Source organism: Siniperca chuatsi, linkage group LG17 (genome assembly GCF_020085105.1).
Source record: "Siniperca chuatsi isolate FFG_IHB_CAS linkage group LG17, ASM2008510v1, whole genome shotgun sequence".
NCBI lineage: Eukaryota > Metazoa > Chordata > Actinopteri > Centrarchiformes > Sinipercidae > Siniperca > Siniperca chuatsi.
In genome coordinates, this window is record NC_058058.1 from 17,536,571 (window position 1) to 17,559,307 (window position 22,737).

At 39.7% G+C, this 22,737-nt stretch overlaps 3 protein-coding genes across 7 annotated transcripts; 1 reads left to right on the plus strand and 2 right to left on the minus strand.

Annotated features, from left to right (window-relative positions):
- Positions 1 to 403: 403 nt before the first annotated feature.
- npy (neuropeptide Y) lies at positions 404 to 2,678 on the minus strand. The gene is made up of 4 exons (XM_044172804.1): positions 2,549 to 2,678; positions 2,050 to 2,237; positions 830 to 919; positions 404 to 751 (listed from the first exon to the last, which is right to left on the minus strand). Exons 2-4 carry the CDS (start codon positions 2,235 to 2,237, stop codon positions 730 to 732), a joined length of 300 nt encoding a protein of 99 aa, XP_044028739.1. The 5' UTR covers positions 2,549 to 2,678; the 3' UTR covers positions 404 to 729.
- An 11,392-nt stretch (positions 2,679 to 14,070) lies between these two features.
- Positions 14,071 to 17,317, minus strand: fam221a (family with sequence similarity 221 member A). Its single transcript, XM_044170853.1, has 7 exons — positions 17,224 to 17,317; positions 16,787 to 16,978; positions 16,358 to 16,531; positions 16,051 to 16,241; positions 15,859 to 15,932; positions 15,569 to 15,701; positions 14,071 to 14,275 (listed from the first exon to the last, which is right to left on the minus strand). Exons 2-7 carry the CDS (start codon positions 16,849 to 16,851, stop codon positions 14,163 to 14,165), a joined length of 750 nt encoding a protein of 249 aa, XP_044026788.1. The 5' UTR covers positions 16,852 to 16,978; positions 17,224 to 17,317; the 3' UTR covers positions 14,071 to 14,162.
- Positions 17,318 to 17,346: 29 nt separating this feature from the next.
- ccdc126 (coiled-coil domain containing 126) lies at positions 17,347 to 22,346 on the plus strand. Of its 5 annotated transcripts, none has more exons than XM_044170855.1 (3): positions 17,347 to 17,600; positions 20,246 to 20,545; positions 20,726 to 22,346. In XM_044170855.1, exons 1-3 carry the CDS (start codon positions 17,561 to 17,563, stop codon positions 20,974 to 20,976), a joined length of 591 nt encoding a protein of 196 aa, XP_044026790.1. In that variant the 5' UTR covers positions 17,347 to 17,560; the 3' UTR covers positions 20,977 to 22,346. The 5 variants fall into 5 exon arrangements, with proteins under 5 accessions (XP_044026790.1, XP_044026794.1, XP_044026791.1 ...); XM_044170859.1 differs by having other exon boundaries at positions 17,366 to 17,600; positions 20,304 to 20,545; XM_044170856.1 differs by having other exon boundaries at positions 17,369 to 17,600; positions 19,836 to 20,545.
- Positions 22,347 to 22,737: the final 391 nt, after the last annotated feature.

Below are 22,737 nucleotides of genomic sequence, written 5' to 3' on the forward strand. Positions count from 1 at the left end.
TTAGACCCAGTTTAAATGTACTTTTCGTGCACTTGCCCCATTATCCAGTGTCATGGAGCTACATTAGCTGCTAGAGTCATGGATTTCAGCTGGGAGGCAAGGTGTGGCACAGCAAGTCCAAACTCATCATGAGGGAAGACATCAAGCAAACAGTGTCTGAGATGTGTCAGGAGACCAGTTGTAAAAAAAACTTTTTGTCAGGATAGCATTCAGGACCAATGTTCTCTCTAATGTGACAGCTGGGTGATTAATATCAAATAATTAATCACATAGAATATATAATAAAATGTCAGCCATCAGTCATTGCTCCATTTTGCCCCTTAAATGTGCTCAGGTACGCACATTTTGCAAGCAAATATTAGATTATGTGGTACATTTAGCCTATCAAACAAATGCAAAGAAATACATTTCTTCAAACAGTTAATCTTTAATAGCACAATTATACAATACAATCAACATGCCCTCCCGTACTTTACTTTTGGGTTTCACAGATGATAACTGAATAAACTATTTACAATTTTATGGCACATACTATAAGCAGTTGTGACTGTAGCTGATGGGTAAGGAGGCGGGGTTGAATATAGGCCTACAAGGCGGCTCATAGAGGTAAAAGGGGCAGAGGCAGGGTGGTCATTTGGTGTAGGAGGGCATGGAGTAAGAGATGTGTAGAGGTCAGAATGTCAGCAGCGGCGGGGCAGCAGTGAGGTGGAGCCAACACTGATGACAGCATCACCACAATGATGGGTCATATCTGGTGAGAGAGAAGCAAAGGTTAAGGTCAGCTTCCTGTCAGAGTTCCAGCAATGTACACTCACAGTCTTACACACACCTTGACTGTGGAATCGTGTCTGTGCTTTCCTTCAACAGCAGCTCTGAGACCAGTGTGTCCAGAATCTCAGGACTGGACCTCTTTCCATACCTGAGACACACAAAGAGACAGACAGACAGGCAAAGGGATGATGATTTGTCAAGCTGAGGGGAAATTTAAAGGGCTTAGCACCAACTTGGACCTTTTGGTTTTCAAGTGAAAAAAACATCACAGAGAAAAAGAGAGACCTTGGCTGAACTGAGCACAGGGAAATAAATAACTGAACCTATTACTCTCCATGTCCTCATGTCATATGTCCAATTATAAGCTCAGTAAAGGCTGAACACAGTCAGACCCTGCAGAGGCAGACAGGAGTTGCATCGCAGGTGGTCATATTTCCTTTTCTGTCCCTCAGATGATAAGCTGCGCTGGCGCGCTTGTCCCCCTGGGTGGCTAAACGCCTGCAGCGGCATCCAAGCCCCTGACATTCAGAAGAAAGCTGAAAACTGTGGGTGATTTGACACAGCATGCTGGCCAGGGCAGACATTTCTCCTCAGGCTTTTTTTTCAGGTGGTAAATGGGCAGCGGGTGTTCGCTGCTTTGTAACAAGAAGCTGCAGCCAGACCTGCAAGACTTAGACTGGCAGCTCCAACAGGTAAAACATTAGGTGGACTTGTGGTTTTGTTTGTTTGATGTCAAAATGTTGTGTTTTATTGTCAGATTACTAGTCAAGACCATAACAGAAAATGTCAAATGTTGAGGAAAGTTTCCAATAAAGACCATTGTTGACTAGATAGCAGAGAAACAGAAGAAAAAATATATTTTTCACATTAAATACATACTTTTTTGTGTGAAATCTGTGACCTTCCAGCCATGATGATAAACAATCCGCCAAAATTAAAATCTTGCATTCCTACTTAGCAGAATTTTGTACAGTATTTAGGGCTTAAACTGGAAGAAATAAAGCACCACAGAACTTACAAGCATGTTTTATCTGATAGCAGTCATCTCATTATATTCAGTGGTTACACATTTGTAAAATTGGACAGAATAGAATCAAATAGAATAATGTGAGTAAGCTACCAGCCAGTAGACAAATATTACCAATTCACTCATTTGCGGAGAAACACTATTGCAAATGTACTCCATGATATCAATTTAAACCTGAAATCAAATGAACTCCAGCTGTGTTGATACGCTTTCTATTCTATTCTGTTCTTGCAGAGAGGTAGTTCGCCTACCTTTGTCTTGTGATGAGGTTGATGTAGTGTCTCAGGGCTGAGTAGTACTTGGCCAGCTCCTCCGCCGGGGCGTCCTCCCCGGGGTTCTCCGGTTTCACCGGGTATCCTTCCGTCAGGGCGCCCAGGCAGAGCAGCGCCCACAGCAGGAACCCCAGAGTCCCCAGCCAGCTCACCAAGTTAGTATGCATCTGACCGGGAAAAGTAAAAACTGTTAGTCCATGTCACACCACTGGACACTTTCACACTGTGCTTTAAATGTCCCTTTTTAAAAAGAATTATTGCTATTTATTGATCACTGTTCAGCTTTTAAGAAATACATTATATACATTGATAGTTGGTCGGATTAAAAAACATGCAAACATTAGTATTAGTGATACATTTCCAATAACCAGGACTTTTGCAGCTGCATAACCAGCAGACAATCATCAAAAGTCACGTCGAGAGACTTTAAAGAAGTTTCATGTCAAGGTTTTTGTAAATCAAATGTCAAGGTACTTACATTTCCCAGATTGTCAGAGGGAGATTTGCGCGCTGTCCTGTGGCGTCTCTTCTGCTCTTCTGGGCGCTTGGTGCGCGGTGGGTTTTATATCTGTGTGCGCCAGAGGCGCTGCAGAAAAACGCGTCAGAGCTGCGCTCCGTTTAGCGCAAGTCTCTGTCTCTCTTCATGTGAACGTCACTGCTGATGCTGTCATTAGTGTGTTTTTTAAAAAAGCTGTTTCCATTAATTTAAAATACGTAAAATAACAATACACGCTAAAAATAGAGTGACTTAATAAGCCTTGTTTCCAATGAGACCAAGAGGGATTAGGAATGAAGTGTTTTTTAAGAATGTGGCCAATCCAGCTGCTACAATTACATTTTAGGATACTAACCAAAAAACGAATGTCCCTATAGGAAATATACATGGATATTACAGTAATAACATTATAGAAAGTATGATACGTTCACGACAAAGTCACTGTTGAGCATCTGATACACAATATGCCCATTGGAAATATTACTGAAATAAGTTACTGTGTTGTTAATGTAATAAACATTATGTTCTATGTCTCAAATGCAGGTGTGTGTGTATAAACAGGCACATCACACACACATTTGCCACACATACAGCCTCTTAATAACTGTTGCATTCAAACACACTGTCAAACACATTGATACACACATGCTGAGTGTGATGTTTTGGTGTTAATGAGGCTTCTCTATGAGGAAGAATGTGACACATTATTTCACAATCAAGTAGTGATTCTTCTGCATAATGAGATCAATAATCACATCTGAAGTCACAAAAGAATGGCAGTAATGTGACACTGTGGGCGAACTTCAAATGAATCTTCTATAGCCGGGCTCCTTACCAAAAGAAGCTCATATGACGACGCTTCGGGTGATCTGAAATAAAAAGATCTCAAACAGATTCACATGTACATGAACCCTTCTTTGACATGCTGTTTGACTGAATCAGTCCACTAATTTCGTTTTGCAGTTCACTCCATGAGATGGGAAGAGAGACTGGGACACTCAATGTGAACAAAAGGCCTAAATGTGAATATCGAGACACGTCAGTCAAAGAAGAGCCCAATCTCCAAGAAACCCACTTAATAAGAAAACCCAAATAGCACTTCAAATGAATCTGTATCACTAAGTGCTTCATTTACCTCCCATTCATAATCCTTTTGTATACCAGCTCGCAACCATATAATCTATCAAAATCAGTATTCTTCAGCAGTGCTGCTTTTTAAGTTGCGCAGAGGATGTGTTAAGGGCTTTTTGTATAACACAGGATGCTAAGAGGGAGATGAGAAATGAGACACAAGTGAGAGAATGTGGAGCACAAAGTCATGACCGAATCATGATCATCACAGGCAGGAATGAGTACTTCTAGTCCTCTTCAGGGAGTACACACTCAGTGACTCACTTCAATAGGTACAACACCTTTTTAAGCTAACAGCTTGAGCCTACGGAAGTGTCTGACATGTGAATGAAGCAGATGTATAAAGCATGTGGACAAAGCTGAGAGGTCAGTTAGTGTTTGCTTATACATAAGACTGAGTAAAGTTACTTTAAACTCACTATGATCATTAGGGGATAGATGCATCAGCTCTGGTATCTTAGACACAGGTGACGTCTTACAATCTGACCAAATGTGCATCCTCTGAATGCACAACTCATTGATCCTTGAAGCAGGCAGGCTAAAATAGAAGAGGCCATATTGGGTTACACTCATGTCAGCTAAGTAAGAAACAACACTAGGAGTCTTCAGTCATGCTAGCAGCTTTGTGAAGCTGTGCTTACTCATAGTGGCGTGTTGAGCTAAATGCTAATGCTAGCTTGGCAACATGTTTAAAATGACCACCTAACACTACTAATTGGCTATAGACTAATCATGCTGATGTTAAGTAGGCAGGCTATAATGTTTACCATGTTCACCATCACAGTTTAGCGTGCTAACATGCTAACATTTACTAATTAGCATTAAACAGAAAATGCAGCTGAGGCTGATGGGAATGTCCTTCATTTTGCAGGTATTTGGTCATAACCCAATATACTGGACAAATTCAAATTTTGACCTGCCGATGGCATAAGATAAAAAGTTAAGTGATCGCCAAAGTTTTCAAGAATTCATCCTGAGGTGGGAACATGTATGTGTGAAACAAATTTCAACATATTTCAATCAAAACCACAAATGTCAACCTCACGGTGGTGCTAAAGGACAAGTCACGGGATCACCAAAGTAATTAAGATATATCATCTGGGAACCATGGGCGTCTGTACAAAAGTTTGTGCCAATCCATCCTGCTGATGTTGAGATACTGTATTAGTTGCAGTATATAAATGAAAACTCTGACCTGCTGGTGGCGCTTACAGGGAAAGTCAAAGGATTACCAACAGCTTTAGGATTCATCCTCTGGGGAAGATGAACTTCTGTGAATAATTCCATCAAAATCCATCCAATAGTTGTTGAGATATTTCAGTCTGGACCAAAGTGATAGCCCGACTGACTGTCCTCCATTGCCACCCCAAGAGTCATGCAGCTAGCATGGCTAAAAACTAAGGAGTGAAAATTGCCTGACAAAACCTTGTTTCTATGTTGATGATACGGTCAGAATCTGGCATAAACAACGTAAATCCATAGATCCATCATGTCTGGTGTCAACAGTACAGACTACTGCAGGTGTAATGGTTGGAGAATGTTTTCTTGGGCTCCTCAGTACCTGTTGAGTGTCACCTAAAAGCTGTTGCAGACCATGTGTATTTCTTCATGGTCACAGTCTACCCTTTCCCGAATGCTACCAGCAAAATAATGCATCATTGACTAAAAAGGGTTCCATCAAAGTGACATTAATTTCAGTTTACTCTTATAGCCCTTGCTGGCCCTTGATCTCAACCTTAGGTGGAACAAAATGTTAACTACATAGTGGATGAATCGCAAACTAAATATGCCTGTGACATTAAGAAATGAAGTTTAATTCATTAGATTAAGAAACACACACAGACAAATCAATGTCTTTAGCTTTTCAAACAGCATGCATCCTTGCCACCAGGAGTCAAACAGCCTTGACAATTTTAATGGAAGGTGACACATGTAACTTAACATCAGTAAATCACCACATTCATTGTGGGACATTAGCAAAATGATTGTGAACATATCACAGCATCTACAATGTCGTACACTGTGAGCCCTCAGTGGCTTAAGGTGGGTTAAAGGATAAGGCTGTTGATATTCAATATTTTTCCTGCTGTCAAAAAAAAATTCCCATGAAATGACCAAAACCAACAAATTTCTGTACAAATAGTATTGTCTGTGTATCCAAAGCATGATGGAGCTACTTCTCTGCTACAGAGCAGAGTGTCTCACTGACACACTGGGTCCTTCATTACCACGAACATGGACACTGTAGTTTATTTTGAGTCAGTCCCACATACACCATCCTGGTGCTCCTGGTGCAACAAATGTGTATTAATCCACAGCTGAAAATAGTTCCCAACAAATACACAATTTACTCCTAATTAAGAAATGTTTGCTGAAGAATAATGTGCCTGGATGGTTTAGGAAATTATTAAGCTTTAAAAAAAGAATCTATATTTAATATAAAATAATATAATATTTGTGACCTGTTTTTAAGGATTTACATCTTCTGTAGGAATAAATGGGCTTGTGGCTGAGTGCCAAAGACAGGGTAGAGAAGTCAGTAATTATTGAGAGATGGATTAACAAATTGTTGGTTTTGGTCTTTTCATGGAATTTGTTGACAATAAGAACAATATAGAATAATGATAATCAACAAAACCAACTTAGGACCAGGTGGCTGGAAGATGTTTTCCCTAAGACATGTTCTTTGCTTGTTTGCAGCTTTATTGTGAGTTAAGCTATCACTGCACATACAGTGGATTAGTCCATACTTGGGGTGGTATCAGTCTCAGCCAGTATTCTATTCATTAAATATTTACAACATGTTCTATAATTAAAATGGCTCTGACAACAAGGTCAGATTTTGGAAGAAATCTGCTGGATTTCTGTGCAGCACAAAGAGGAGGAGTTCTTCCAGCTCAAGGGGAGACAAATGGCAACGTGACAGTGCGAAATATGGTCATTAATTTTGATCAACATCAGCACTAATAATATCAATGCTATTAGAAAGATAGCTACCAATCATCTTCAATACAGTCCCCGGTTGTTTACGCTAATTAGACAAATCAGAATACCTGCAATTAATGTAACAATGATTTATTGCTACTCTAAATGTAGCACCTTTAGTAAATGCTGTATAAGAGAATTTCTTGGAGCTTGGTTTGTCGTTATCAGAAATCATTTCTGTGGAGAACGAGTGCTTTAGAGAGCAAGCTGTTTAAATGCAAATGTGTTTTCCACTCCTCTCATCAGCCTCCTGGTTTGGACAATAAGTTCTCTTCCAAGATTTGTTAAGATGAAAAGGCCTGTAATTTTCCGCTGCTGTGAATCACACTTTACAAATTTACAGTGTGTACAACTGTAAACGGAAATACTGACAAGCAGGCTGCCTGTATCTTCTCTTTCAGGCAGTTGCATGCAAACGGTCTGGAAAGACAAATTAAAAAGGACAAAATCTCGTACAGCTTTGGTGCTTTCTTGGCTATTACACCACTTTTACACACAAGCTCAACATCTAAATTGCTGCTTTTGTCTACACCAATGTGCTATGGTGACAATCTGTTACTTCTGGTAAGCAAGCACTACTATTACTTAGATAGAGCATCGGCAGCCCCCTTGGCTATGTGGGCTGCAGCTTCAAACTGAAGGTGATCTGAGCAATAGATATTAGGTTAATATTGGAGGTTTAAGGGATGTTTGTCATTGATTAATTCAACCAAAATGATGTGATTACTGCATTTTACTAATGAAACCTGATTTTTTGTGTTGAGCTATGTTGCAGTATGTGATTCAATGCAATTTGCATAAATACCGTAAAAATAATTGGTTTGTTATTACAGAACTGGTCTACCACCAAAGAAGTATCAATTCTGCTATCCACTTCTCTGAGCTGTTAGCTATCAACACTTCAAAGAAGCATGTCCCCAAATTGTTCTTCTTTGTTCTGGCGTTGACATTAATTGACAGCCTTTGCAAGCAATTACTGAACCATATAACATCTCGGAGAACACAAGCTTTTCTCCACATTCAGTTCAGAGTAAGTACAATACTGACAACTGCTCAATGAGGAAATAACAAGAAATTATGTCCTTAGCCGTTTTCTCACTTGTTCTTCTATTGCTCTAATTAAGCCCCCACTGCTTTAAAAATCATCCTATCTATACTTAGTGTTTTAATTTACCTGTCTTTACCTCCCATCTCAGTGTGTGTGTGTATATCTATGTGTGTGTGTAAATGTGTCTCTGCCACATCTGCTCCTGGGGTGAAAGCAGCACAAACGTCATGTCAAGAGAAACGTCATAGAAGGGCTTTTGACTGACAGATGAACAGAAGGTCTAGCCGCCAAGCTGTGACTGGTTGATTCGGCTCAGGTGTGCAGGTCAGAGTCCTGATATTAGGAAACCTGATGAAAGTTGTAACCACATCAAAGGGCGCTAAACTTTAGTTTAATAACTGTTGTGACCTATGTGAGACCACAGTAGTTTGGATGTGTCACGGTTATGTCAGGTTGTCTGAAAGACATTAAATATTAAGAAACATGAATTAAGATGCTAATCAGGCATTGTCTCAGTATTATTACAAGTGCTCTGTATTCACATTAAATTGATTTTTACCTGTATAACTTTTTGATTTCGTGATATTTCTTGCAATAGGATGTATTTTTTTTTGCTTCTTTCTTTTTTAAATAAATCAAATGATTTGAGAACATTTTTAAGCTGATAACCTCCTCCAGTAAACAATAACCAATTACTATGTATTGTAAATACAATTATAAGCTACAAAATCAGTGTTAAACTGCTGTCCTTAGAGGTTATGGTGGATGTGTTGTCTAAATATGCCGGTTCTGATTTAAATAGCAGACCTGAATCTACAATATGCAATATGAAGACAAAAAAATAACCTTAAACACCTATTAAATCCTTTAACAGGCTCTCATGTTTATGGGAAAATTAATGTATTTAAACACAAGACACGCAGCAAAATGAAGAAGGACATCCCAATGTCCAAATCAAGTCACTGTTGTGGTTTAACAATTGAATATGTCTGCTGAATACACTTTTGACAGCACTTTTTCAGCCATAGGTCTGAAGAGTAAATGTGATAACCTCTGCGCCAGGTTAAATACATTACCAGCATATTAGACGCATGCGAGATGCGGGCTTCACCGACGAGGAGCCTGATAATGGAGGGGAAATGTATGATTTAAGCAGTCCAGCTAATGCATTAGAAAGCGGTTGAAAGCGTCAGTTCTCAAGAGTGTGCTGCATTCATGAAAGAACACATTTTTACACATGGCTGTCAGTCAGCTATTGAGTGTGTCCAAATACGTATTCTGCAAATTAAAGGCATTTCCAGAGTTAATGTTATTATTCAGGTAGCTGGTAGAAGGGTGCATATTAATGCTGAATTTCTTTGAGCACAAGTAGTTACACACAAGGACATACTCACAAGAAGCAGACTACACTCCCATACTGAAGGAGGAACTACAGATACATTTTAATTACAAGTGCAACATTGTTATTAGGAATAGCTCTAATGTGGTTCAAGTTGCAAGTGATGATTCTGACTAAATGTATTAATGTTTTAATAATAAGCAGTTGTATTGTGTATAAAATAAAAAATGAGGCTGAGCCTTGAGACGAGAAGGATATAAACCTTAATCAAGATTTATGACCATCATTTTTTTGGACTGACATAATAGCCAGGACACAAATTTTAAAACGTTTTAAAGCAATAGATTTGGGAAATATTCTTGCTCGCTTTCTTATCAAGAATGAGAAGATCAATACCACTCTCATTTGTGTCCATTAAATGTAAAGCTACAGCCAGCAGCCGGTTAGCTTGGCTCAGCATAAAGACTGGAATAAGGGAAACAGCTAGCCTGGTTCTGTCCAAGCATAACAATGATGCCTAACAGCACCACTAGAAAACACTTGAACATACATCAGCGTGATAACAACTACCTAAAATGACAGAAACCATCTTTGGGGAAACATTTAATTGACATGTCTTTGAGCTTTTAGTTTGGCTCATGTCCATGTCGATATGTTTTGGCTTCACTTTTGGGGAGCTGTCATGTCATCCATCAGTCAATGGTCTGTACAGTTGTTACACTGACTATATTTTCGTGAATAACGTAGCAAAAATTCTGGCTGAACACACTTTTAGAGGTGCTTTTGTGGACAGAGCCAGGCTAGCTGTTGACTGTAGCCTGAGCCAGGCTAAGGGAAACAGCTAGCCTGAGCTTTATGCTAAGCTAAGTTAACTGGCTGCTGCTTGTTGCCTTCTCCTCATATTCTTGACAAGAAAGTAAATAAGCGTTTTTCCTAAAATTCTTTATGTATCAAAAAGAAAATATTTATTTAGGTCTAAAATACTAAAATCCATAAAGACAGTCCTTTGATGTGATGGTGACTGTGGCTTAGTGGTAGAGCGGGTCGTCCACCAATCGGAAGGTCGGCCGTTCGATCCCGGCTTCCCCCAGCCCACATGTCAAAGTGTCCTTGTGAAACCAAAATGAGTTAGTTTCTTTGAATTGATGAGCAGTTCATCAGTCAATGAAGGTGGGGTGAACGTGATCTGTAGTGTGAAGTGCTTTGAGCAGTCGGAAAGAAAAAGGTGCAACACAAGTACAGTCCTTTTATATCTCACTGATAACTCAACATTCAAGTATTTTGAAGTAATTTTTACAATTTAGCTGGAGTCTAACTGATGTCCAATTGACGATCATTTCTAAAAAGGGGTAATATCTTTCGTGAAATATCACAAGTCCCTTTGGGTTTGACACCAACTCCTTTCAATCCAAGTAACAGATAAGTGCGACCACAAAAATTGTGAACTCGAGACTATGCCCAGTCTTTATGGGTAATTGAAAGATCCATCTGATTGGTCTATCCACTATTGGCTTGGTTTTGTCTTTTGGGGCTGCTCTTCAATTGAGTACAAAGAAACTGTCTTATGGATTGTTTGACCCTCTTCTGAAAAATGTAATAATAACTTGCTAACATTTATAACGGCAGATTTGATGGCTTATTGGAAACATGGAAACCCTACAACCATACAGTATGTTACTGACTTGGTCCTTTTACAATATGACAACTTATAGACCCTTTGCAAGTGCCTTATTGCTAAATGGTACTGATAAAGCTGCACTACACAAACAAGAATTATTAGCACAAATTCCTTTCTGTCAAACACACAGTATGCAATGTATGTGTTAATGGTCTTATGCATTCCATTAATGTGTGTATATATGTGTGTGTGGCTGCATGTGTTTAAACACACTTCTGTTCAAACATTACTATTGATTTAACCCAGCTATACAACATCCCTTTCTGTTTATCACTGTGCTTTGTGAAAAAGCTAAATCCATTTCTCACGACTCGCTCTCCATTCTCCTCCCTGAGCCTGTTGAAACAGGAGGGGATCGAAGCAGAGCCTCTATGAAGTCGGTGCACTGTCAATTTCCCACTGTTTCTACCACAAAAGAGAGGCAACACACACACGTCCAATGTGTCAAAGTCATACGTAGGATTGTGCTTCACTTTTAGGAGATTGTGATGGGTTTTTTGTTCTTCTTAGAAACAGAACAAGCTGTATTTTGTTCGAGTAAGATCTGTCCTAAATTGAAAACAGGCTGATTCTTCCAATAATCAAAGGAGGATACTTGGAGAAACAGTGAAAATCTGAGTTGATGATGTTTGAAAATAGCTTAGAGGTCCATTTTTTAATGAAAAGCTGATACAAAGTTTGGCTACCACAGAAATCTGTTGGGACTGTAGACCTTAGGTAATTCAATGAATGTCCATATACTGTACAGTAACAGTATGATAAGTGAACAATAATACATTGAAATGTACTTTAAAAACAAATGTATATTCACATTTGGAAATAGTATTGTGTTTTCTTTGCATGTCCTCCAGTAGATCTGATTCTGTTAATATGGTATGATAAATTAGACCTAAAAATATACCCTCAAACATTTATATGACCTTTAGGTCTATGCATCAGAAAACAATACTGATGAGAGGTGGTGAGAGTGAACCAAAGCAGTAAAGTTGCAAGCTGGAAAACCAAAACAATTAGCTAGAAGACACTAAAATGTGCTGTAGAACTGAGGGGAATGTGGAGTTGGATGATAATTAACACTACGAAGGAATAAAAGCAAAAGGTTAGATGCACAACTTGACACACTGATGATGAATTTGAGGCCAACAGATTTCATGGACTCACAGACCATTTGTTTTAGCTTTTACATCCAAATGGTCTATACAGTATTTACTTATACAGTATACTACACTGTCCATGAAGTAGCTAACAGATGTTCTTGTGCTTCTTTGCATTTTGGAAATTCTATTTCAAGCTGTATTTTCCTGTATTTGTTTTAGTAGTATCTGGTTGAGTTTCAAGTAATTTGTCAGTACCTGTCTGTCTTTTGTGTCTCTCTGCGAACCTGAGTTTTTGTTACCTCTCTATCTGTGGGGAAATTAGAGGAGTGTGTTCTTTGTCTCCAGTTAAGACAGTGTGTGCTTACCGTTATTATCACTGGGGTAATTAAGTGTTTCCTTGCGCAGTAATTGCCAATTTAATCTTCTGTGCTCCCCTCCTGACTTGTAGCGTTGGATCTGTCAGTCAAGCTGGGCGTGGTTTCCATGGGGATAAGGGAAGTGTAGTAGTCATTCACTTCAACCAATGGCCAAAGTAAATTACCTGTAGCCTCCTAAACAGGGTTGCTATGGAGAGGCAATTACCCTAAATTGTAATTGTGCCAGACTAATGTGTCAGGCATTTACCTCTTAAATTAATTGGGTTTTTCGCTCTTTCTCTCTTTCGCCCCCATCCCACTCCACCCACTGCCTCTACCCCTCTGTGAGAAAAATTGTCCAGGAGTAAGTAGTGGAAACGGGTCAAGTGTGTGTGTGTGTGTTTTTTTTTAAGGATTCTTGATTCTAGCAGTCAACAAAGCTCTTTTGAGTAGCGAAGGGGAAACATGATTGGTTTAAAATGTTTATGCGGCTGTGAATGTGTGTGTTCATGCTTTATCTTGTGGCAACCTGATACCATGGTCATCGTAGATACACACTGAATCTAAAGTGTCAGCTTTCAGATGGGATCTCTTCCACTTGCTTCCTCCTCATCACTCGGCTGCAGAGACCCAGGTGCATCCATGCCATCCTTCAGGCGTAGCCCTACTTCCTTTCCCTCAAGACCACCTGTTCAGCTAACAAACACACACACAAACACACACACCAAGCTCCCTAATGTAATGCTTATATTATGACACATGTGACTTGATATGCACTGGCCAGCACCAGTGTAGATGCTGATCCAGTCTGACTTGCCGTCCTCACAGTGGAAACATTTGAGTGGGAGTGAAACCCCGTTAATTTTATTTCTCAGTTAAAGACGTTGGAAAGTGGGCCGCCAATAGAGAAAACATGACATGCTTCAGTCTCCATTCGCTGCCTGGATTAAATCAGCTCTCATCACCGCTGATCTGCCGTGATGAATGGGATTAATCAATCGGAGACAGTACATCTATCTGCAAATTAAAAACTGCGCTCATCACTGAACACGTAGCTCCATGGTTGTGGTGTTATTTTGGTGACATGTTGAGTAGGCGGCTTTCTCTCAATAAGAGAACATCAATCACACAAACCTGAGATGTGTACACTGACCAGTTTATGGAACGTGTACCCAGAGGGAAATATGAGGCATTGCTAGAAAACTGCAATAAATCAAAGTAAGTATGGGTTGGTTAAGGTATCAAACATGACTGTGAGGAATTTTATAGTAGAGATGACAATGTTCTTACGTTGAACTGGGCTTGGGTATAACCTAGTAATTCAATATGTTGACCCTGAAAATTCAAAAGCTTAAACTTTAGATTTTACATTCTTAATCTCATATCTTAATTTTACGCTCACAGATACACATGAGTTTAGGCACGCTATTTTTGCAGCTCACATGGCAGCCAGAAACAATATAGAAAATATCATAGATAAGATCTCCTAACCATGCTTTACTTTCAAATGTGATAAATCCATTATTATTTCATCATGACTATGTATTCAAATGTATTCAGGCTCTATCAAACTGTGATTTCCTCAGGTTATGTCTTAAAAGCTGACAAAAAACTCTGTCAAACACAGAAATCTGGATCATCATAGTAATGCTGCCAATGTCTCCCCACACTCAAACCTCTGATGCGATCAATATATTGTCAGTTAATTGTTTAGTTGTGGGGTGGGATTTAACCACTACTGTTGCTGACAGTTGATTATACCACAGAGTCACGACACTGACAAAGACAGACACTTCCCTGAAAATGAAATAGTTTAGCTGTGAAACGATCGAAATGTTTTTAAGCTTTGGACAAGATTAAAGGTTACAGATCAGAAGACATGTAGGTTTTATTTTATAAATATTAATTGTCCAATATTTAATGGACGGTTTGACAGATGGACTCTTAGAAGGACGTTGCATTTCACTGTTTGTTGGTCTCTCTCTTACAGTGAGTAGAGCTAGATGTTTTAGTAGACGTTTCTTTGATCCTTGATGCTGAGCATCTCTGCTGGTAGCCATCTTTTCTGTCTTGCTCTGAAAAAGATACAGCAGAGATTATGAAAATAAAATGTGACGGGTACCAGCAGTGGATGTTGTGTGCCTCACATGTATGGAACTTATCTAAAATCTATGTTGTGTGCATTAACTATACCAGGATCTGAAGCACAGATGGTGTTAAAACTGAAGGCTTATATTTTATAGAATGCATTTATCTGCAGTCACTGATGAACATAACGTGTTTATCATAACAATAAATATAACGATTTATGTTCCTAATTAAGGATAAAACAATATATTGAGTGAGAAGTTATGATGGCTACATACAATCTAATGTTGTACCTAACAGCATTTGGAAGAGTGTGTGACATCTGAACTTGACATTTCAAACTCTTAACTCAATACCACTATGTGTGCAAAGTAAATGCTAAATTGTGGAGTAATCAGTCAACAGCATATTAAATCATACATAATTAACTACACGTAAATGGATTTAAAAATGTGTAATTAATGTTGTTCATTCAATCATTAATTATATTTCCATGGTTTTCAGAAGAGGTAAAAATTACTTCTCAAAAGCTGCAGAAGCCATGATTGGTCTGATATAATTTGCAAACTTAACTTAGCATGCTGAACATTGTTTTCTTCATGCATATCAGTGTAACATCTCCATTATAACTAAATATTCTCCTTACGTGTGCATGTAAGCTTCATGAAGTTATGATGTATGTCAGTTAAGGACATCTGTGTTGCAGTCATCTCACATAGTGAAGACACGTATGTCTTAAAAGAAGTTCATCTCAATTAATCTCACAACAATATGAAATGCGTGATTTTTTTTTGCATCCCCACGCAGCTCTACTAGTCTGGGTGACAAATAAATGTGGTGATGACACATGCGGTTTTACTACACACTTTTGACTTGAACAAATCTCCACTCTGCAGACTTGTTTATTCAACACTGATGCTGTGCTGCTCTTTGCTGCCCTCACATGCCTCTTAAGGGAACTTTCTTCCCCTTTAGTGCAATGCCTGCACACACACCTCCAGAAAAACAGTCTAACAAAGGCTGGATCACCAAAACACTGACTCCATGAATCAAAGAATGTCTAAGCTTAAAAACTGTTTGTATTCGTTATTGCTTATTGCTGGGAGCTGATGTTGCTCCACGTGACTACCTGTGCATGGAATGTTCCAGACTCACCCTACCAGGCATAGACTACAGCACCTCTCCCATAGCACACATGCATACATATACACAAATTGCAGCTTTCCAATGCAGACAGAGATTAAATCTTCACGTATAGGCATCATACATCTAGTGCTCACCTGAGCCACTGGCTTCCAAAGCGAGGTAACCATCCAACAAGGAGCTGAACCCTGTCAGCCCCCCCATGGCAGCATAAGGGACATCCCTGCCAATGGGCCGACCACGTGCCTCCCTCTCTAGTTTTGTCTCAACCTGCCAAGAAAATAATGTGATTCGAGTTCAAATTATGTGAAGTGTGCAACGTTACATCTGAACAAATGGTAGCTATATTGTAAATCTATGTCTCTTTTTTGTTTAGTTTTTTTTTTTTTACACCAAGGACCTGTGTTTGATGTTTGACTCTACTCACCAGGGTCTGGTGGGCAGAGCTGGGCTGGCCACACCCACAGGTGTAGGGGCTCTGGAACCCAGAACAGGAAGTGCCTGAAAAATTGAGTTATTAGGAAGCAAGTATGTGAAAATGATCTTGAACACTAACTGTATATATGATTCCATCTAGGTAAGATGCTACTGTCTTTGAATGTAGTGATTTCAGACTCACACTTTTTGCACAAGTGGCCAGTAGCTTCACTGTGATCCTGAGGTAAGTGTTTACACCTGCAGTGGACATGGTTTGGCCCAATCCGGGGAACATACTGGTAGGCAGGACAATGACATCCTCTGACCTGGCATGGTAGGGTGAGGGGTCGCTCAGAGGGAACCACTTCAAAGTCGGTCTTATGTTGCTTGTAGCTGGACAAAATGACATTACTCCCAAGTGTGTTTATTTATGTACATCTATGTGTGTGGTGGAGTGTAGGGGAGAAGGATGTCTGATTTCATGTGTTACTGAGTAATGTACTAATTACCTGTGTGTACAGAAGCAGTGTGTCTCAGGGCCAATGAGTTTGCAGTCGTTACCTCCAGGCACCCCAAAGCTCACATACAGCCTGTTTTTCACTCGTTGAGGGAGCATCTTCCTCTTGTACTCCTCATATTGCTCTGGAGTGAACAGTTTTCCTCCATCATCATCACCCACAATCCTTGAAAAGACAAACCACCAATAAAAACACCATAACTTACTTATACAATGAGCTGATCTGCCTATAACAAAAGGGTTATTGTGTTATTGCAGCATTTGTATTGTACTTTAGCTAGCTGTTAACGCAGTTAATCAGTTCCTCTGTAGTTAGCATTAGTTATCATATGCTGGTGGCTTGCTCCGAAGTGTATGAAAACCCTCTAGAGATTAGCTGAAGTCAGGCGATAAAAGCATACAGTCTAACGCTGACACAAACCTTCTGTACTCCCAGTAGTCATCCACAGCTTTCAAAGCTGATTTATCGAGACATATTGTCTCCATTGTCAAAAATCCAAAACTGATAGATGTGGGCTTTTTTGTCCGCTAACAATTAGGTTACTGTTTAGTACTAGCTTTGAGGTTGTCATGGAAATGGTTGTAGACGTCCCTCTAACGGTCGCAAAGTGTACTGCACACACATACACACACACACACACACATATTGAAGAGGGAGAGAACAGAGGAAGAGTTAGTATAACGTTATCTAAACTAAAATTAAGCTAGGTAGCATTAACATTGGCAGCTATGTAGCTTAGCTAACACCTTTAACACCGTGTTTCCACAAACTTTACTACTTAGCTGATGTTTATTTTGCGCTAGATGAATTTTTTTTTGTTTCAATTGAAACCGATTGACTGTAGCTTAACGGTTTACCTGCACTTAATATTACTAGTCTTTTTTTGGCTTGCGCATAGACTGTGGTCTTGCGTTATGAATTGAGAGAGAGCGAGCAGTATGAATACATTTCCCATAATGCCGTAGTAATGACGCACACAGTAGACGTTCAGGGGAACCATGACAGTAAGCACAATTGCATGCTTGGAATTCTAGCTACTGACTTTTGCTTGTACGGACCATCGTTTTCGAGAAGACGCTGAAATGACTACCAGAGTGAACAGACACCTCAACATGAAGCTCTTATAGCTAACTTTTTCAACGTAGACAGCGGGCTGCTCGAGATATTTTCCCCAGCGACAGCAACGACAGCCTAATGTTGCTAAACAACAAGCATCTTTCAGTGTCAGCCAGAGGTAAGTTAGCAGCTAGAGATCTCATCGCGTCGTCCCTGCTTCTCTGCAGCCTGTTAATTCCCGCTTCCCTCAAGGTAGTTTCTCAGACAACACACTGGGGTAAATGATCTGTTTTTGATGACATTTGCGGATAATATTTTGCCTTTTTGTTGATAGTCAAGTTGCCGAACTAACATGTCGAGCTAACATGAGATCTTGGATGGAGTAGAAAACAGCTTCAACTGAGCTTGAGCGACTGCTAACAGTTAGTTAAGAATCCGAAATTAATGCATCTTTCATTTGTCATCCTTTGTCGACTGAGTGTTGGTTAGTTTACTTTCCATGTATTTGTGTAACTTGACATTGTGTAATTATAACAAGTTCAGCAAGTCAGCATGTTTGTTAAGTTGTCAATATGTGGTTTGTTACTAAGACTCTGTGTTTAGGCTGGTGGAGTCTCAAAGTGACAGTTTCACAACAGGCACAATAACGATACCCTTCGCCTATCTTTTATCTCCTCCACCCCAACATTATTGACATTTCAGTTTGTAGTTTATGCTCTACAGGTCTGCACATTAAGTCTATTTCTGCCGTTGAATCACAAGTGACAGCTGTTGTGGTCAATATTTAACCTCTAGATTAGGTATTTTGACTGATACTGTGTGCCTTATCACTGTCAATCATCCCGTTTGGTACACAATATTTAAATTGTCCTCTAAACAAGTGGAACATTCATTGTCTGAAGCCATGGCCTAAATGGTGTGCCTTTCCATAGAACAATGATCAGTCCTGGTGAATAGCCTGACATGACATTGTCTGAATACCAAACCTCTTCTGGTTGTCATTAAGTGTCAACCCTATGATTAAGTAAGATGGATATGATCTGTTAACTGATATGTGGATTGCACAGAAAATCATCCTGAAGGTTTATTAGTTTCTGACCTGGGGCTGGAATATCTTTTCTGTTAACTTTCCACATAAAGTTTTGACTCCATCTTGAAATATTATCTTGTCCCTGTGTATCATGCATTGTGAGTTTTGTTATGATTGGTTTTTGTAAATTTACAGTGACTTGAAGTGAATGTGACTTATGTAATCTTATTGTAAAACATAATTTGACATTAGCTTCAAGGATTTTACACATTTCATGTTCAGAATGTGATGCTAAAAACATTTTTCATCTGCTTATTGAGACTACAAGCTAAAAGTTGGAACGCCTGAAGTGGGTGGTAGAGCTTTCTTGTTACATGTGGCGATGCAGTTGCATGGTTATGTGGTTTGCTTCCTAACTGGTTTCAGCTGTTACTTTCGTGTCTTTACACCTTGCTTTCTCTTTCCTCTCTAGTTCTTGCCTGCTGATACACAGTAACTCCCAGGTCATAAGAAGGACATGTTTGTGTGTGTGTGTGTGTGTGTGTGTGTGTATGGATAGAGACTGGGAAGCATCGCTAATCGGATTCTGTTACCGTTCTTTTCATAATTTATTCCCTCAGTCACTGTCCTGTCTCTGACCTCAATAGGAAATGACACTCCCACACCCAAGAGAATTAACTCGGTGACAAAGTTGTGAAAACTGAGAAACGATCACCTAATTTCGCCTGCATGTGCAAGATGCACTCTCAGGCTATTTGTCAGTCAAATAACCAATGCTGAGGTGGGATTAGAGAATGAATGCCCTCTATGCCTCTGTCTGTTACTGTATCTCCTATCTGGAGCTGCAAAGTGGGTCCCATGAAATCTAAATGGGTAATCAGGTTTCTGGGCTGAGAGGTCTGTAAAACATTTGTTGATGAGTGGGCTATTGTGCACCATGACCCTGGCCTGTCTTTAATAATAGCTAAACAGTCTAGGAAGCCACTTTGATGTAGCCACCAGCTCCTTGCCAATAATGATGAGGTGGATTTTGTTCTTCATCGAGCACATGCAGTGGTGTCTGTTGGAAAATCTTGCATGCATTTATCCACACAGAAATCCTTAGTCATTATAAATAAAAACCACAATGCTCAACAGGACTCTGAGCCCAATATGAATTAACATAGAAGGGCTACAGAAATTACCCTTGAAGTGTTTTTTAGTATACAGTAGAATGAGTTTATTTTCCCAATTCATGACATTGCAGCACTGCACAATAAAAATGTAAGCATTATAAAATAATGTCTGCTAAATTAAGCCAACAATAAGACATGTATCTCTGTGTTTCTTTCTTCTTGTTAATTTGATCTTTTCTGTCTATCTTTGTATACTTCTCCAACATAGTCAACAATGTCTGCGGACCCCCTGCCTGAACACCCAGTCTGCATCTGTGATTTGGAGTTAGACATCTTACAACCAAAGAACATTTTCAAAAACCCCTGACTGCTGGTGTCTGTGGGCGTCAGCTTCCTTCTGGTTCCACTTCCTCGCCTCTGCTGTTGATCAACACTTTCTCACCTTCTCTCGCACGCTTTAATGGTTAGAGAAACTTCTTCATCTGTATGGGTATCGGGCAAGGGCATTTTCTGCTGGAGTTAACTTGAGCGAGGCACTGAATCCCAAGCAGCTCTAGGAATGCTTTGTAGTGGACTTTGACCTCTGACCTCTCTCAGACAGCAGAAAATAGAATTTCCCTGCAGGAATCAACAAACTATCACTCTGTTTATCAAATTATTGGTATATTCACATCCAAGAAAAGACTTTCAGCCTCAGACCGGGCCTCTCCAGCTCTCCTCCCTTTGCCACCCCCAGTACCATGCTGGGTGCGCTCCTGCGGAGGAACATGTCCCAGAAGCTGAGTGTGCTGCTGCTGGTATTCGGCCTGGTATGGGGGCTTATGCTGCTGCGCTACACTGTGCAGCAGCCTCGCCATCAGAGCAGCGCCGAGCTACGGGAGCAGATCCTGGAGCTCAGCCGGCGATATGTCAAGGTCCTGACAGAGGAGAACCAGAATGCACCAGGTGGGCCGCAGGGAACCTCCATGGCTGGTTATGGTAAGCATTTAAGAAGAAGTCAGGAATGGTGTGCATTACAATGGGGTTACTATTCTCTTTCCTGCACATAAAATGACTTGCTTACTCCTGTATGAACATTGTGTGTTTCATAAAGCATACTTAAGCATTGATTTGTGTTTGTTTTTCCTTCCCTCTTTTCCCCTCTTGATGCACACACAGCTGATCTGAAGAGGACTATAGCTGTTTTACTGGACGACATTCTGACGCGGCTGGTCAAACTGGAAGGGAAAATCGAGTTGGTAGTCAATGCCTCCTCCACTAACACCTCCCACACAGCAGGGGGCATCCTTGCTTCTGCTCCTGCTGCCTTACAGAAATCCTCAAAGCAGGAGACACCTGGCAGCCACCAAGGGACATCACGCCTTCATCCACACATCCCTAAAAGGCCTCATCCACATCAAGGAGCATAGTCCTGATAGATGTATTGATTTTTTTATTTTTTTTTATTTTTTATTTTAGCACATCACACTTTTCCAGCATCAGGCAAGTGAAAAGCAATAGAGAGAGAGATGGACATCCAGAAACTTAAATTTGGGATGCTTCTCAGAAATTTTCAGCCAATTCAGAGGGAAGAAAGAGGACTTCTTTATGCTCTGTCCTATCATATGCTGATATTTATTTATTTTTTACCAAGACTATCCAGCGCAGCTTTTTTATATTTGCATTGCTGATTTTATTTGGCTTGAACTTTAGCATTTTTTTTAATAATGCCATGTTGGAATCTTGTGACTGTTAAAGCAAATGCAGAGAGGCGTAAACACTCTTGGAACTGAACCTGATTCTCATACGCTTTATCATAAAAATGGCTTAAAATGCTCCCCTATATACACTGTAAACTATTTTACATACTGCTTCAACATATCATAATGCTGAACTAAACAGTATACTTATGATAGTTAGGAATAGCTACATTTCAGTTTTAGCTGGTGCAGTTGCTAAATACTGTATGAAGAAGATTCTACTTTTAGCTTACATATATAGTTTTAAGGATAATTAAACTGTGTACTTCACCTGTAAGAGATAATCCAAAGAATGTTATTTGCACTCCATCTGAAGGCAGTATAAATGTGTATTTACAGTTGCTGCAAGCCAGTTTGAGGTTTATGCAGAATATGATGGGGTGATGCCTATTTGCCACCATAAATATGAGCGTGTGTGTGCTTTTTCTCAGTTGAAATCCAATGGTTCCCTTGCCTGGTGTTGAGAGATGTTTTAATTTAGGTGTGCAACAGATTGAATGTACTGTGTTGTCAGTCTTTAGCCCTGTAGTGCTGTTAATATGACTGACCTACTGCTTACACATGTTCAGGGTTCATGTTGCACTGTGACTCTATAGATATTCTAAAAATACTGCGCTCAATCAACTTTGACTTTAAAGATATTTTATGGAGGTGGGTGTACACCTCACCCTGTCCTGTCCAGAGGAAGAAGATCTGTAATTTGCTCATTATAATGCTCATTAACACGATGACTGTGCGGCAAGAAAGATTGACAATGCTTTCATCAATACTATTTGGGGATTATATGAGACAAAGTCAATGTGGGTGTCATACCAAAATATCTGGGGGGTAAAAAAATGTTTCACAATGTTGCTCACACATTACAAACTTAACTCTGTGAAGGCCTCTAGACTGAATTATAAAATGGTGCATTGACTGTATCTGCATTGAGTGATGCCATAAATGTACTTTGCTTCATAATGCTAAAGTAGAAAAGATAGTGAGCCAGTCAACTGCTGTGAGATACATTTACTAATAAAATTGACCTCATGGAAAAATGACTCTCCCCCCATTTAAATCAGTTTTATATCAGATCCTCCACTCAATTCCTACAGATTAGCTGTGATGGAAAAATATGCCTAGTGTCATTCAGGACATCTTAGTTGTGACTTCATGTGCCTCACAAGACAATAAAATCTGGTTTTATTTGCTTCTATGCAGACAGTGGTTCTCAAAGAGGGCCTCCTCCACGAGAGAGGTGTGTGTATGTATAAGTGAATTTATAAAGAGTTTTCTGTTCATTAACTTTTACTGACCCCACTGCAAAACCCTTAGGTACTTATGTTATAACTTATTAGCCAATGTCTTATCGTGGACAGTGGTGGAAAGTAACAAAGTACATCTACTCAAGCACTGTACCAAAGCACAATGTTGAGGTACCATTGTATGCTT

Bases quoted from the DNA above. Each gene is read 5' to 3' on its own strand.
- npy (XM_044172804.1), bottom strand. From the start codon at position 2,237: ATGCATACTAACTTGGTGAGCTGGCTGGGGACTCTGGGGTTCCTGCTG. The intron at 920-2,049 runs GTAGGCGAACTA...TGTGTGTCTCAG, and splicing joins AACCTCATCACAAGACAAAG to GTATGGAAAGAGGTCCAGTC. The intron at 752-829 runs GTGTGTGTAAGA...CTCTCTCACCAG, and splicing joins GACACGATTCCACAGTCAAG to ATATGACCCATCATTGTGGT.
- fam221a (XM_044170853.1), bottom strand. From the start codon at position 16,851: ATGGAGACAATATGTCTCGATAAATCAGCTTTGAAAGCTGTGGATGAC. The intron at 16,242-16,357 runs GTAATTAGTACA...CATTTTGTCCAG, and splicing joins CACTGCTTCTGTACACACAG to CTACAAGCAACATAAGACCG. The intron at 15,933-16,050 runs GTGAGTCTGAAA...TCAATTTTTCAG, and splicing joins TGGCCACTTGTGCAAAAAGT to GCACTTCCTGTTCTGGGTTC.
- ccdc126 (XM_044170855.1), top strand. From the start codon at position 17,561: ATGTTGCTAAACAACAAGCATCTTTCAGTGTCAGCCAGAG. The intron at 17,601-20,245 runs GTAAGTTAGCAG...TTCACATCCAAG, and splicing joins TCTTTCAGTGTCAGCCAGAG to AAAAGACTTTCAGCCTCAGA. The intron at 20,546-20,725 runs GTAAGCATTTAA...ATGCACACACAG, and splicing joins AACCTCCATGGCTGGTTATG to CTGATCTGAAGAGGACTATA.